The sequence below is a fragment of the Vulpes vulpes genome, chromosome 4 (assembly GCF_048418805.1).
Source record: "Vulpes vulpes isolate BD-2025 chromosome 4, VulVul3, whole genome shotgun sequence".
Taxonomy (NCBI): Eukaryota; Metazoa; Chordata; class Mammalia; order Carnivora; family Canidae; genus Vulpes; species Vulpes vulpes.
The window spans coordinates 49,114,872-49,131,300 of NC_132783.1; the positions used below are offsets into that span (position 1 = coordinate 49,114,872).

The following is a 16,429-nucleotide window of genomic DNA, read 5'->3' on the forward strand; positions in this document are numbered from 1 at the left end:
TCTTATTCTGAGGCTTAAATTTATTCAAGTCCTGTGAGTACCTAGTAAAGCCTAAAATGTCTATTCTTCTATCTTCTCCAGACAACATATAGGTCCACTCACTCACCCATTCTCACCCACCCATTCTCCCAGTGGATTTTAGGCTCAATATTTGGGTCCAAGGACACCTAGATTAATATAAAAAAGGGTGAAGGAGTTAGAGGACATTGCTTACATTTCAAGGACATTCACATCCTAATGCATCATTAGGACTTAGAAAGAAGGTTTATATCAGCCTTATCAGTGTTTAAAATAATGATGTCAACTATGCTGACTCTAAGGAACCATAATAATAGCAGCAGCAGATAAAGAACATCATATGAAATGGCATAGAATAATGTTAGAACCTGTGTCAGAATATTTTTTATAGCCATCAAAACATTCTTCAACATAATATTAATAAGTTTGCCCTCTGAACAAGGAACTCAGACATGCGGTCCAAATTATTCTGCTGCTGAAGGTTACAGAGAAAAAGTGTATACCACCTTTGTTGCTGTAATTGACATTCCTTCATTCATCCCACAATTATTTATTGAATGTCAACCATTGTGATTTTTGCTGTGCTAGCCAGTGGGATAATTTTAAACAAAAATCATTCAGTTCTCTCATGCAGATTGATGGGGCTTGAGGAAGAAAGAATTACTTCTGTATATGTGTTTATAAACCACAGCCCAGAATAAAAAACTAGCTTCATGTTTTACACAAAAGACTGCTTTGTAAGCCTTTTTTTTTATTGGTAAAATAACTTCTAAATGATAGTTATTTAAAATAAGATATGAAAAAAAGATTTTCACTTTTAGAATAGAAAGAGACATTTGCAGGACCTTATTTGTTGACAAGATTAACTTTTACCCACCACATAAACATAAGTAAAGATAAGGTTTTCATTTAAAAACAAATGCAGTATAAAAAATACCCCAAGTAATTTGAAAGAATTGGATAACCCTAATGATATTTGGAAGAGGATTTGTAAAAACCTTTTTCCAAATGTTTAGTCTTCATGTGCATAAGTCCCTGACCCATTCTGAACAAAATACTAGCTCATGTTTTCAAGCTTTGTTATTCCACTGGAGACCGATCCATTAGACATAGCACAGAAGGCTTTGAATTCCCTCTCCATAAGCACTCTGCCAACTCAAAATCTTCTTTAAATCAATAGGAAGTATAATTTAATTGCAAACTGTACATCAAAGTTAAAATTTTGAAAAAGAAATAAACCAATCTCAATGTAGCAATTCCAATCTGGGAGGCTAAATAGACTGTGAATGAAGGACAATGACCAGTACCTTTTGAATGCCTGCTTGGGATTCCAGAACGTTATTCTCTGATCCATTGCTTCTGTTGATCATCCGCCACATTTGGGAATACATGCTGTCCCTTTCAAAAGGATTCATTCCCTTCATGCGAACATGTTCATATACTGCAGAATCCAGTACTGTGCCGTAAGGGATGTCTGTTTGCTTGGAAAGGTCCTGGAGAGATCTTCATCATTAGAAGAGAAGAAAGATACAAGAAAGTGTACTGAGTATTTTCAACTAAAAAAAAAAAAGTTATAGGAAGCAGAGAGTAATACCATAAATATGGATGTCAAACTGCTTTTCTTATTTTGTGGCTTCTTAATATTAAAATGTAATATATAAGGAGAATTACTGTTAGGGTGCGTGACACATGAATCATTAGAAGACAAAGTCATAACTGAAAGAAAAATGAAAATTTCTAGTAGCAAGGCAATGCTTCTTTTTGTGAACCTTCACTGTGAAAAACACCAAACACAAAACTAAACCTAGCAATCCCATCAAAGCAAAAGCAAATTAAATTAAATTGCTACATAATCACAATCATTTAGTTTTTAAAAATTCCATATGTCATAAGCCTTAAGCCTATGTTCTTTTAGGTGGCAATGCTTAAATATTTTGATAAAATAATTACATTTTGTATAAACATGTTTCGAGGTCAAGTGTATACTTAAAAATTAGTATTTATGATAGTCACTTTAGCTAAGTGGCTACCACATACACACTAGCATCTGATGTACCTTATTCTCATAGCAATGCCTAATTTCTCAGAACTATTTCACCCATTTTATAGATGAGAAAACTCTGGGTGAGAGTATAAAGGATTTGCTTTGTGGCTCAGTCAGCAAGGGATGAGATAAGATTCAAATGTAGATCTGACTGGCTTCAAAGGCTATAGTATTTTTACTATACTAAGATGCCACCTCTTATTTCTATATTTCTTTTGCTATAGTTGCTTTAAGTTTGTGTGTGTGCGTGTGAAAGAGAGAAGGAGAGAGAGAGATTTCTATTTGTATTCAAATAGAATAAAAGTCATGCTTCTTGAGAGCTGAATTTATTTTCAGCTTTCTCTTTTACAGAATAATGCTCAGGATTTTCACATCGATCTCTGAGTTATAGATAGTATCTACTTGTCCCAGGTTATTCACCTCTAAATTGGCGGTCAATTTCCTTACATTTAAGTTTCTGAGCCACTCTATACTTTCTAAACTGGAGAACCAATTACTGTTTTACTGAAACTCATTTGAGTTTATGTAGATGCTCAATGCTAATTGCTGAGGTTTAAGAACAAGTGTGTCTTTGGCATACTGTTCACAATTAGATACTGGCATATTCAGACTCCTAACCTCTGAGAATGGCAGCATATGCTTTGAAACACTATACCATATTTTGAACAAGAATACTCACAGCCCTCCACAACCATGGGTCATGAATCTCACATTATGTATACCTCTGACCTTTTGATCTGTTTCTAGATGGGAGTTTGCTAATGATTTCCTGGGGGCCTTTGCAAACAACACTAACATTGGGCAAGAGTATTGGGAATACTCTTGCAGGTCACCACTTTCCATCATGTGCAAAACTGTATTGCAAACGATAAATTATGGGCTGTGTTTGCTAAGGAGGATTTGTGCCAATTTCTAATGGTAATTTCAGCAAAATTTAATCTACATTTTATTGAGTTTTAGGTTGTTGATGTGTATCATTTACTCTACGAAAACTACCATGATAATCCCTTTTTGTTCTGTACTCCTGCTGCATAAAAGGATGCATTTAAAAATTACTATTTGCAAGGACAAATTTGCCGGGATATTCTACAACTATTCAATTAATTCTACCATTTATAAAAAGATAAGGTGACAGTATGAAGAATAATTGAGGGCAAAAGCAGGAATAAAAACAAGCTACATGTAGCTAGGGTGCAACCTCATACTAGAGGAATTGAGCATTTGCTCCTGGGACATCCCATAATTATCTTGTTAACAGAATGGCAATAAGAGTTTTGTTTCCAGTGACAATTTACTTCTCATTTACTGCTGTTTCCAGTGGTAGGAATAAAGCTATTCAAAATATTAACATTTTAACATATTTCCCACTGTTTAGTGGAGGATGCTCTAAAGCAGTAACATGGGAAAAAGAAATGAACTATTATCAATGCAGGTTATAATAACAGCCCTCATGTGTTCTATATTATAAATACAAAGGCCTATGCGAGGTAGTTGTATGAAGCTTCTACCTGCTAGAACCAAAAGGTCTTATCGCTGGGGAAGGCCATGTCACAGTTCATCAAAAACCCTCCCAGGAAAGGATTGTTGGCCACTTGCTGTTTAGAAAGTTCAGCAATCAATCTCTCTTATAACTCTCAGAAACCTTCAATTTGGTGGTGGTGATTTCATAATGAAGAGGTAAAATTTTTGTATGCCTATACCTAAATATATAACTTGTTTGCCCAAGTAGTCATACCAGTAGAATACTGTTAAATAAATTAACACTCCCTCTTAGCTTTTCATGAAAAGAAAATTGAAATCAAATGTTAGGATCATTAATATAATCAGGTTTCTGCAGCATAACATCACCTTCAATATCAGCTTTACAACTTGAATATAGTATCATAATACACATAGTTTTGTTAGTGAAACTAATTTGTACACAATAAAAATTTTAAAGGAATTCTTAATATTTTGCCAATGTGAAATTCTTGATGTCAGAGAAGAAAGTATTTTATTTTCAGCATACTTCAAATTCAGAACAGCAGAAGCATTTTGTAACTTAGAACAAAGGCATGTTCCCTCTAACTTCATTTCTGATAAAGTTCAGCTTATAAATTTGCCTTGAGATATGCTTGCAATAAAAACTATAGCTTGTCTGATTCAGCATCATTCCATTATAGTACACAGAGATAGCATCACAGGTGACAAAAATAAAATGATGCAAAATGAAGTGAGCACAAACAGCTTATTTCAGAAAGTGAAGGCTGTTTTAGGAGCCCAGCACAGAAAGGGAGTGCTCATTTTATGCGGTCATTTAGTTATTTTCATGCTAGTAAGATTTTAGAGTAATATCAGCAGAAATGGTATAGCCTATATTATGAACCCCTAAAAGAAATCTAGCAAATTGTTCTACAAGTGGTAATCCTCAAAAGCATTGTATCTGAAATTCAACATCTGAGTATTATTTAGATATGCCAAATTACTGTTTTGTTTTGCCAAATCATTGTTTTAAACGCAAAAACAATTCTAAAATAATTAATAGGTACCTAATAAATAAATTAATTTACCATGGCAAATGTCATTTATTTTTTTAAATTTTTTAAAAAGATTTTATTTATTTATTCATGAGAGAGAGAGAGAGAGAGAGAGGCAGAGACACAGGCAGAGGGAGAAGCAGGCTGCACGCAGGGAGCCTGACATGGGACTCCATCCCGGGTGTCCAGGATCAGGCCCTGGCCTGAAGGTGTCGCTAAACTGCTGAGCCACCCGGGCTGCCCATGTCATTTCTTTTTTAACAATTCACAATGCATACCCAGGCCACAGAAGAAATGGAAAACTCTAGAGCATTCTAGAAAAGAGTTAACTCATACTAATAAATTCCATTTCTCCACTTAGTCACACAAAATCCACATTTACCCACATAAAACTCAGCAAATGATCACTCTGCAGATATGTTAGACGTGAATCCTCCTTTCCCAATCCCATATCCCCACTCATGCACATAGGGTAAAAAAAAAAAAAAAAAAAAAAAAAAAAAAAGAGGGTTTATAGCTGTGTAAGTGGTGAATAAAAAAAGAAAGCAAATAGTTTGCCATTCTAATAAGCCTTGTTTTCCCAGCATGTTTTCAGATTTATACTTTTATTCCTTCTGGTGTCCTATACTACTAGCAACCATGAATACTAAAGAATACTGAGATCTGATAGGTAAGTGGTATTTAGTTATTTGCATGAACATTACATATACTTAGAAACTGTAATTTAGGGCACTTCTGTCAAGTCAATTTTAGGAATGTGGGTGGATCTAGGCTGATTGCCAACTCTTTCCATGAGAAAAATAAACACTTAAAACTGTTCAAGCATAGAAAATTAATTTCAACACATGTGATACTCTGATATTAGATATTTGTGACAGCTTTGACATTGGGTAAGTTAGATTTTAAAGTCAAGCAGATTTGTGGGCCATGTGATGTTAACCTCTGTTTACCTGAATTTTCTAATATATAAATGGAAAGAATAAGAGTGTCTAAGGGTGAGGACAAGCGGACCTGTTGCATCAGCATTCAATCAACTTATACATTGCTTTATTTTTGTTTTAATTTTTTAAAAAGAGTTATTTATTTATTTTAGTGAGCGTGAGAAAGAGAGTAGGAGAGAGAGAGCATGAACACGAGGGGCAGAGGAAGTGCAGAGGGAGTGAATCCTCAAGTAGACTCTCCACTTACCACAGAGCCTGACTAAGGGCTTGAATTTACAATCCTGAAATCATGACTTGAGCTGAGACCAAGAGTCAGATGGTCAACTGACTGTGCCACCCAGGTGCCCCCTATTGTTTTATATGGAGATTATTATTATAATGATTCATCTCCTAATGCCCTATTTAAGGAAATACAAGATTTTATAAACCTATGACTGTGAATGGTCATAACTTTGAATGTGTTACTACTTTACATTTCTCAAATTGTTAACTAGTTGAAAATCTAATGCCTATTCCCTTTGCAGTGAATTTTCACTCATATTTTTACCTATTTTTCTTTAAGAAGAGAAGAGATCTTACCTATATAAACTTTAAAATAACACTCATGGGGATCCTTGGGTGGCTCAGCAGTTTAGTGCCTGCCTTCAGCCCAGGTCCTGGAGTCTCGTGATCGAGTCCCACATCGGGCTCCCTGAATGGAGCCTGCTTCTCCCTCTGCCTGTGTCTCTGTCTCTGTCTCTCTCTCTGTCTCTCATGAATAAATAAATAATATCTTAATAAAATAAAATAACACTCATAAATCTCTTTATCTCTTTTCCATTTTCATTTTCTTTCTTCTTTTTAAGCATCTCAGCTTGATTTTGTGGAATGCTTTCCAACAGATGGTTGCCAGCTCTAGCTATAGGTAATTGTAAGTCTAATTCCATTCTTAATGGAATGGAACAAGTCAACTTAAGTTATCACCTCAGAAGGTATTTTTCTTCAGGGGGAGAAAAATGGAATGTGGTTGATAGGATAGGTTCTAGATGCTTTAGGCAAAGGGGCTGACAGTGGAAGAGAGATAAACAAGCAAGGATGTATTAAAAATGTCTTCCAACTCAGTTCAGGTTTTTTTTCTCCCACAGTTTCTTCTTCTGGATGCTGATTTCAACATCTACCAAAGGAGAAGATATCGTTGAGCTCTAGAAGGCCATCAGTAACCACATTCAAAGCCTGCCTGGTGCCCATTGTTGTTCATTGGTTTTATTAGCTGAGAGCCTGGTGAGCTCAGAGGCAGGTTTTTCAGGAAAAAAAAAAAAAAAGTGTTCCAGAATTTAAAACTTAAAAGACCAACTAATATGTCAAATAATGTTCCATTAGACTGAGATGGAGTGTTCATTAATACCTAAGAAGAAGAGATAAATGTGGAAAAGTGTACTAAGGTGGTCAGGTAAGGTAAGCCTGCCTCTGAGAGGTACAGCCAACAGCCAGCACTGGGCAAACTCTTAGTTTCAACGAATCTGGGTTTTAAGATGCAAAGATTTAAGTCTCAATCCTTAGATAAGTTATTTAATTTCCTATAAATTGCAACCCACTTCCCTATTAAATAGGGAAAATAATAATTTTATAATAAGGCATGTGGAGGTTTGACATAGATATTGATACAAGACACTTACCTTAGTACTGAACACTCTAGAAGTGCTCCATGACTGGTAGTTGCAATTATGAATCTTATTATTATTTTTATTATTACTATTAGGCTCTGTTATAAATTGCTATCTCCTTATTTTTCCCACCAATTAAATTCATTTCAGATTCCTCACTCATAGCCTTTTTCTCCAAAGTCCCTACCCCATCTAATCTCTCATCAACTTTTGTACATTTTACTTCCTGAATCTTACAAATCTGTCACTACCTTTGTCCTCTCATTGCTAATTCTCTCATCCTTTCTATGAGACGATTCTTTATTTTTTAAAAGAGTTTATTTATTCATTTTAGACATAGAGAGTGCAAGCAGGAGGAGGGGCAGAGAAGGAGGGAGAGAGAGTCCCAAGCAGATTCCATGCTCAGCCTGGTGCCTGATTCGGGGCTCCATCTCAGGACCTTGAAATCACGACCTGATTGGAAATCCAGAGTTGACGCTTAACTGACTGAGCCATCTGGCGCCCTTAGAGAATTATTTCTAAGCCTTCTCCCTATCTCTAACCTACCTCTAATCCATCCTCTGCACTATAGCTAAAGTGTTCTTTCTGATATATGTCTGAGCCTATTCCTGTCTTATTTAAATACTTCCTATATACCCCATTGCCTTTAGAAAAAAATCACCAACTCCATAGCATTTGAGATCCTTAAAAAAATTGGCCTAAATTTTTTTCCATTCTCAAAGATAAACTTTTGCCGCATTCATACATCCATTTTAGGGCAAACAGGCCATTTCATCATTCCTTCTTTGGTAGGTATTTGCTCTGCACAAGATGTCTCCTTGTCTACTGGTGAATTCTTTGCCTTCAAGATCAAGATCAAACTCAGCTGCCTCTTTAGTCTCTTCTAATACTTAGAATATGTTCACATTGTAGCATTGTGTTATGAAATTTTACTTCTTTCTTTAACTCATTTAGAATACATGTTGCCGATTCCCATAATTTTTATTTATTTATTTATTCATTCATTCATTCATTCATTCATTCATGAGAGACACACAGAGAGAAGCAGAGACATAGGCAGAGGGAGAAGCAGGCTCCCCGTGGAGGCGCCCGATGTGAGACTTGATTCTGGGACCCCGGGATCATGCCCTGAACTGAAGGCAGACATTTAACCACTGACCTACCCAGGTGTCCACCATAATTTTTCTTTAAATTCATCTTTGAAACTCAGAATATAGTCCAGCATTTGGAGAACAGCAATGAGGCTCATGTATCTTGATTACTCTTTTTTTTTACTAGAAATATGCTTTCATCTTGAAAAGCCAGCACTTCCATTAAACTGGCATTATATAAAAATGTGATTTTTATTGTATATTACCAGTCATTCTGTGGGTGACTAATCATGGCAGCAATATATTGTAGTTTAAAAAAAAACCACAACAACTAATTTTAAGGGAGCTTTGGAAATTTTCCCTGCAACGAAATCAGCTGCAAAAGCTTTAATAGACCACCAGTGAATTGCTTAACAAGACATTTTGCCATGGATGTAAAATAAATAAATTCAGAGGCAATGCAAATGAAAAGAAAACCCAAATGAATATAATTGAAGTAAAGTATTTGGAAAAGCTAAAGTTATACTCCATAATTCTGGTACACATAGGACATGGTACAAAGTGGAATGTCTGTTCCTGAAAGGAATACTTATCTGAGCAATGTGGAAACAGAGAAAATAAGTAGTGTTTCATTTGATGAGTGATTTCTGACTCAAATTTCAGAATCAAGTTGAAATATAATAGAATTCATGATTTTAGTAGCTAAGGAAAAGATAAAGCACTAGAACAAGGAGAGAATAGTCACCCTTGGTAATACGGAGTGTTAACACCAAAAACAAAATTTATTTTTTTCTCTCAAGGGTTGAGTTTCTACATAAAGGAGGATTTGTATGCTCTACTTATAAGGGAATGGAATAAGCACTACAGAAAGGCTTCCCATCTTCCTATTTGAAGCATAGCCAATGGCCACTTGTCCTTTGAGAAACCACATTCTGCATTTTAGTAGCTCCTTCTCCTTATTGAAGTCTTCCAAACCCTCTTAGACACAGGTTTAGGCAGAAAGTCTGATGAAATATAAGGGTATCAAGGGTAAATGATGGGGCAAGCAAGACTCTAACGTTTCTTCATGTCAGAGGAAAATTTGGATTGTAGATGGCTCTATCCCTCCTGAAGACTCCGTGAGAGCTATTTTAAGTAGTACATGAGGGTTGTCACTACTTACTGAAAACAGGCTCAGGGAAGAGCTTAATGTTCTTTAGCCCAATAATGTTAACTTCCTTATTTTAAAAAGATAAGATCAAAGTCATGTTAGTGGAAGAAATGTGATTTTCTCATATAAGATTAGATTGTGCAGCCTAAAAGTATAAATTCTGGGGCAGGGTCAATCAGAAAGAACTCAGCCACAGCAATCTCTGGTGGAGCAGTAACATGATTTTGTCTTCCTTCTCAAAGTGCCAGAGTTTTTTCTTTCTCAAGACAGCAGAAGCCTACATTCTGAGGCCAACAAATCTGAAGGATACCATGGAAGACAGAGGGATAGGATTTTTTACTTGTGGATATGAGGAGAGTTTCTCAAGGGAGGCCCCCTGGATGAAGAGGATGCTTCAGTATGTCCTCTATACTTCATCTGCCCTCAAACCTGCCCTTCTGGGCCTCAGCTGAGTAAATTAGGTCAAAGTCAGCTTCAGGTCTTTTGCTGTGAACTTCTTTAGAATATTTATTTGGTCTTTTAAGAACTACTTATCTATTTATTTACTTAAGTGTTGAGTTGTGTAAGCTTTTTAAATATATTTTGGGTATTACCCTTGTAGTTTGCCTTTTTGTTTTGTTGACGGTTTCCTCTGCTGTGAGAAAGGCTTTTTCTTCTGGTATAGTCCCAATAGTTTAATTTTGCAGTTGTTTTCCTTGCCCAAGGAGACATCTAGAAAAATGTTTCTAAGACTGATGTTTCAAGTGTGCTTGATCTAGAAAAAGTCTGTGGTAGGACTCATGAAGAGGAATGCTGTCCCTGCATGGTGAATTACTAGGCATCAAGATGACTTTTGAGCCTTTCCGGAGAGATTTAGAAATATGCTCTGCACCTTCTCCTTCACAGAATAGTCAAGGGCATCCCCATCAGCCATGCACTATAGATATGATAGTCACAGGTAATATTAGAAATTCATATAAAATAGATGCAGTTGATAAAGATGGCTATCATGAACTACTTAAGGGAACATCTTCCTGCACGTGTATTGCCATGTACATTTAAAAGTTGTTTTGGTTTGTGAATATGATAGGTCATTTTGGAGACCACAAAGGGGGATGGAAATATTCTGTCTCTTTTTATTGCTGTTAGGCATAATTAATACAAATTATTGTTAAATTCTCTTCAAAATGACAATGCTAAACAAATGAGAGAAAACAGTTATATGGAAAATATGGTTGGCTTCTCTGACCTGTTGACCCACCTTAAAAGCTAGGAACTGATTTTGTCACCTCATGAATCCTGAATCCTGAAAGGTAAAAGACACTATATTTTTCTCCCTGCTGAATTGTTATTTACGACCTTGCTCTGTATGTTAGTTTATTAATTAATCTTTCATGATATATATAGATATTGATGTATATACCAATTAAGCAAAACTGCATTACAAAAGATCCCAGTACTCTGTGAATTCAATTACCCTCCAATTGTCTGTGTAAGGTAGAAAGTATGTGCAGTTTCTTCCTGAGATATCATGAAAGAATTCAATATTTATTTACTGCAGGACACTATGAACAAATCTGGAACTATCCTAAATTTGTACGGATAACATTTCATTATGTCCCCATTGACTGTCAACTGATTGTAAAATTTATGTTAGGATGATATCCTCAAATAATCCAGGAGACTTCAATAGAAGAGTAGATTTTTATGTTCTTACATCATTGAAAATATAGGAAAGACCTGACTAATTCCCATGAATTTCCCTGAGGATCAACAAATTTCTAAATGGTGTTAAGTAAGAACCCTAATAAAACCATAACATCAGAGTGTTTGGAAGAGTTCCTGAAGGTATCACATAATTCAATGATATATCTTAAGGAATAAAAGCCAGCTCCCAAAATGGACTTTTTTCTTCTTCCCTAGGCACTTTACTGACTTAGAAAACTTAATGCCAGGAAGTTCTTACTCATGCCTAACCTAACACTCATCTTTTTCACATAAGCCTCTCATTTTCTTCTCTGTGAAAATGGACAATAGCTACCCATCACCTCCAGTACAATATTTCTTTATATAATAAAACACTTCTTTCTTGTTTTTCATCCTTTAGCCTCTTCTTTTCTGAGTTAAACACTAAATTCCTATAGTTCTCACCCACAAGATCTATTACTCACTTTTTTACATTGCTATTAGCTAAGGCACTTTTTCCTTTTCTTTGTAATTTTTGCATAATTTATGGACTTTATAAATAGGTCACAATGGTATTTAAGAAGCCCTAGCAACTTTTACACTGCTAGGTCACTTTGGTCATTTTCTTTATAAACACCAACATTACATTTCAAATTTGTAATTGACAGATGATTCATTCTGAAACTGTTTTCTTTTTTTTTTTTTAACAGAGAACTCTCCTGATTTTTTTTTAAGATTTTATTTATTTATTCATGAGAGACACACAGAGAGAGAGGCAGAGAGACACAGGCAGAGGGAGAAGCAGGCTCCATGCAGGGAGCCTGATGTGGGACTTGATCCTGGGTCTCCAGGATCATGCCCTGGACTGAAGGCAGCAGTTAAACCGCTGAGCCACCAGGGCTGCCCTGAAACTGTTTTCACCTCCAGTTTTAAATTATCATAGATACACACACATACACACACGCAGTTTGTTTTTTCTATCTCTGAGTGAATTATTACATATTTGTCCCTATTAAAAGCTTCGTCTCACTTATAATTACCCTGTTTAATTTGTCAAGGTCCTTATGAATTCTTACAGTGTGGTTCTAGTCAATAATCACCCCTACTCAATATAAAGTAATCTGCATGTTTAATAAGCTCACTCCCTATTCTATACTTCAAATCAACACTGAAAATGCTCATTAGAATCAGGGCCAGTGCTGACTTATGGGAAAAACTCTATTCAATATACTCTCGAAGGCTGACACTGAACCATTGATCATAACCTCACATACAGCCAGCTAACAAGCTGTGATACAATAACACCTAATGCTTCTACACACACAAAAAAATGACCCAAATAAAATACGAGGTATATTCACATGAGGAATCAATAGTAATTTGTAATTTTTTTCCCTCTAAGTTCTTTTAAGGAGTTCAAAAACTTTAATCACATTATAAAATTATTTGCGGTGGAAGGAAATAACTGAAGAGAAAGACGTGACTAAGAATAACAGTAGGACAAATTTAACAGCCTATTTGAAGACCCAGTAGAACATACTGTCAAAGTAAGGTGGAAGGTCATTGTTTCAGTGAAGATTCTAATGAATCTATCTTAAAACAAAGATCCTGGCTCTTCATAACAGAGCAGGATACCAAGTTTCTACTGATAACTTAAAATTTCCCCAATACGAAATAAATTCCCCTTCTTTCCAGTGTTATAGGTTTGTGGATCTCTCCAAAAAAAGTTTTTAAGTTTTTAGTTATTTTTTTCTTAATCATGCAGAGAAATAATGCTGTATTCCTAATTAAGTATATTTCTTTTTTGAGAAATTTCAACCAAAACTATGCATAAAATGCATGTCCTGATGTTCACAGTCAGGTCTCATTAAGAGCCATTCAGATTATAAATGCCCAAAATGTTTTGGAAAGGTACCCTCCCTATGGAGTCCCTTCCCAATTCAGTAGCAGATCTTGAGAATTTGCAGCATTGCTCTGAGAAAATGGCAATCTTCATCTGCAAAAGCTGCCCAGCAAGCCACCTGCAGATCTGTTCTTTACCCTCCCCATGACTTGACATGACCTGGGGCATCTGGCGATTCTAAACTTTGTCCTTAGGTTAAAAGATCAGGGTGTGAGAAACAGGGGCTATAGCGGGTGTGTGTGTGGTGACAGTGTGTGTAGGAGTGGAGGAGAAAGTCATTAAAAATAAATGGACTATCTGATAGGAGCTTGCAGAGCAACTAAGAGAATCAGAGAACTAATGGGGTCAAAGAGACACTTGGCAGAGGGTGGAGGTCAGCCCATCAGGATTGCTGGTGTGATGGAGAGGACAGGGAAAGACAGATGAGGCAAGAGAAACAGGAAGAAAGAAAGAAAGAAAAGAAAGAAAGAAGAAAAAAGAAAGAGAAAGAAAGAAAGAAAGAAAGAAAGAAAGAAAGAAAGAAAGAAAGAAAGAAAAAGTGATTTGGCAAACCGAGAGTTTCCTTTCAGTTCTGCCTTATAATCTAGGATTTCTTTTATAAAAATAACATGTGAATATATTTTTATCTCTTATCTCAGACTTTGTTTAAATAAGATACTGCATTTATGTAGTTGATAGAGAGTTGCACCATTGAAGGGACATTGAAAATAACTTAATCCAACCTGTGGAACAAATATTTGTGCGGTGAGAGGAGGAATGGATCACATATTTAAAGACAGAAAGCTAAAGTCCAAAGTGGTTTAAAAGCTTGCCTTATTGTTTATTAGCAAGAACGAGGCTTGGACACTTGAACTAGGTCTCTGATCTCCTTCGGCAGTGTTCTGCCCAACAGCCCTGCCTGCCGATTCCACTGTCACTATTTCTATCACATACTCTTCCTACATTAATTTCACAAAAACATGCCCCATACTCAAACTAGTTAGTTAAGCTATTCTGAAATGACTCAACCAAGTACTCCTTAGTGTAGGGTTTTATCATACCCACCTACTTGCGGTAGAGAGAATTTATTTATTCAGCTGATTTCAGGAAAGGAAGGAAAACAACAGAAAATAGGAGACAGGAATTTTTATTCGCAAGTTCTTAATAGGTTTCTGCGTTTAGATGACAAAGGCTGGGGACAACGAAAGAGAGGAGAACTTGACTTGTTTAGAATAATTGCTTGTCCAGAAGATCATGTTAGGGGTTGTGGGCACTTATTAGTCTGGCAAAGTTTTCATCTTGGTGAGCTCATTGTAAATAAGAGTCTACAGCAATGATAATATAGCCCTGTTCCTGGGAGTCACAAATAAAGTGGGAGACAACTTTTAATTAAATGTTCACTGAAGGGTGGCTTTGAAAAAACTCTGAGAGTTTTATTTTTTTCAAAAAGAGAGAAAATCATGGTCTATAACATCTAGATGGCTATATGTTTATCAAACATACATCACTGTGGTACTTAAGTGCTTTGACAAGTAAGCCATTTCAACACCGAACAATATAGAGTAAGGAGATGAATGTCTTCCTCCGTCTGTAGGGCCTGTCTGAAGCTAAGCCTATACAATTCCGTACTAAACTGAAACATAAAAGTGGTATGAATCAGGCCCAGCTCACTTCAGTGACCTTGACTTTGGCTGTTCCTAATAAAGTGTGCAATTCCCTGCTGAGAGCTCTGAAGTAGCCTCCCACTGGAAGCCTGGAGTGGGTGAGACACTGAGAAAACCTTGAGAGCATACCACTTGGGGCTTCTTCTCTCATCCTGGAATAATGACACGTAAAAATGGCTTTCATATTGCTTCCTGATTTGTCATGAGGTATATAGACAAGTCACAAGGTTCCACAATCTCAGGCCAGATTCTAAGAAATCCCTTTCTGGTTCACTACATCATGAATATTTTACCTGTGACCAACTATGTAGTCACTAAGCTACTCCGTAAGAGGCGCTGCGCTGATACAAAGGCAATAAAGGCACAATCGAGAGCATACATTTCAGCTGAAAAGGTAAAACAAGTAGAATACTACCTCAACAAAAGTACATGTAATTTAGGGTTTAAGCCAGGTAGATAGATGCCAGGTGGTTAAAACAAAAAGAGACACTGAATCTCGTTATGAACACTACGGAGAAGGCTGCACAGAGGAAGTAGCATATGAGCTCTGTGATGAGAGGGCCAATTAAAGATGACTTAAAAGAGAAAACTTGCCTGACAAACAGATGTCCTGACCCAAGTTAAGTGCATTCACTATCCATGGCAGCTTGATGTAGTGATAGTTAATCAAGCAAAGGTGAGACAACAGTGAATCATTCAGCCAAATCCTTACTTATGCTTACATTCGAATAAGGCTTTTTTTTTTTAATTTTTTTATTTATTTATGATAGTCACAGAGAGATAGAGAGAGGCAGAGACACAGGCAGAGGGAGAAGCAGGCTCCATGCACTGGGAGCCCGACGTGGGATTCGATCCAGGGTCTCCAGGATCGCGCCCTGGGCCAAAGGCAGGCGCCAAACCACTGCGCCACCCAGGGATCCCCGAATAAGGCTTTTTTGACAGTCAGTTCTTTTTTTTCTTCTTCTTCTTTTTTAAAATCTTTAGGGGTTTGGAGGGTTAAATGGTGTGATAAGAAGACAACCCCCAGGAAGTTGGACTGTGAGGTAGGGCAGTGGCAGCTGTGCTGGAAGCAACAGCAGCAATAGCAAGGAACTTTGAGGTCTAGGTGAACCAGGTAGAAGGAATAATTTAGTGCATGGAATTGTGAACAAAATAGTAAAAATGATAGTGATTAGCACCACTGAAAAGGGTGGAGGGATGAAAACAGTCCAGGAATCCATATGACTTCCTAGAGAACAAGGAGAAAAAGGGAAGCAAGTATAGCATGTATCCAAGAACTGTGCTGTTATTTCTATCTCTTTGTTTCCCATTTATTCTTTATATTAAACCTATGAAGTTGAACCCATTATCTTTTTACCTTTAGGGAAAGTAAGGCTTAAAATAATTATGGAAAATGACAAGATCATTCAGCTAATAAGTGGCAAAGGATTTGCATGCAGATTTATTTAAATTCATGGTCTCCTGTTTCTGTTTCTAGGATACCACGTAACTTAGAAATAGCTGAAATTAACTTAGCTAAATATAATTCGGCCACTGATTCTTTTCTGCAGAACTCTTTTATTTTTCAGAAAACTTACAATGACCCTTATGGTTTTCATTCACTTATTTATTCACTTGTTTATTTATTTCATTTGATAAAGGCTTAGTGTATTTGCTAATTGCACATGATATGGTCCACTGATTAAGACAAGGTTTCTAGTGCCAGACTGCCTAGGTTTACCATCCTCACTTTTGATTTATCATCTCCAAAATGGAGATGAAAATAATATATATCTCGTGGGGCTATCATGAGGATTAAATGAGAAAAATCTAAGC

General features: G+C 36.4%; 1 protein-coding gene across 3 annotated transcripts in view; it reads right to left on the minus strand.

Annotated features, from left to right (window-relative positions):
- GRID2 (glutamate ionotropic receptor delta type subunit 2) overlaps positions 1 to 16,429 on the minus strand; it is a 1,472,825-nt gene that overhangs the window by 237,664 nt on the left and 1,218,732 nt on the right. For all 3 annotated transcript variants that reach the window (XM_026015616.2, XM_072755651.1, XM_026015615.2), the window contains exon 13: positions 1,326 to 1,521. In XM_026015616.2, coding sequence (XP_025871401.1) covers positions 1,326 to 1,521 — 196 coding nt within the window. The remainder of the gene's footprint in view (positions 1 to 1,325; positions 1,522 to 16,429) is intronic.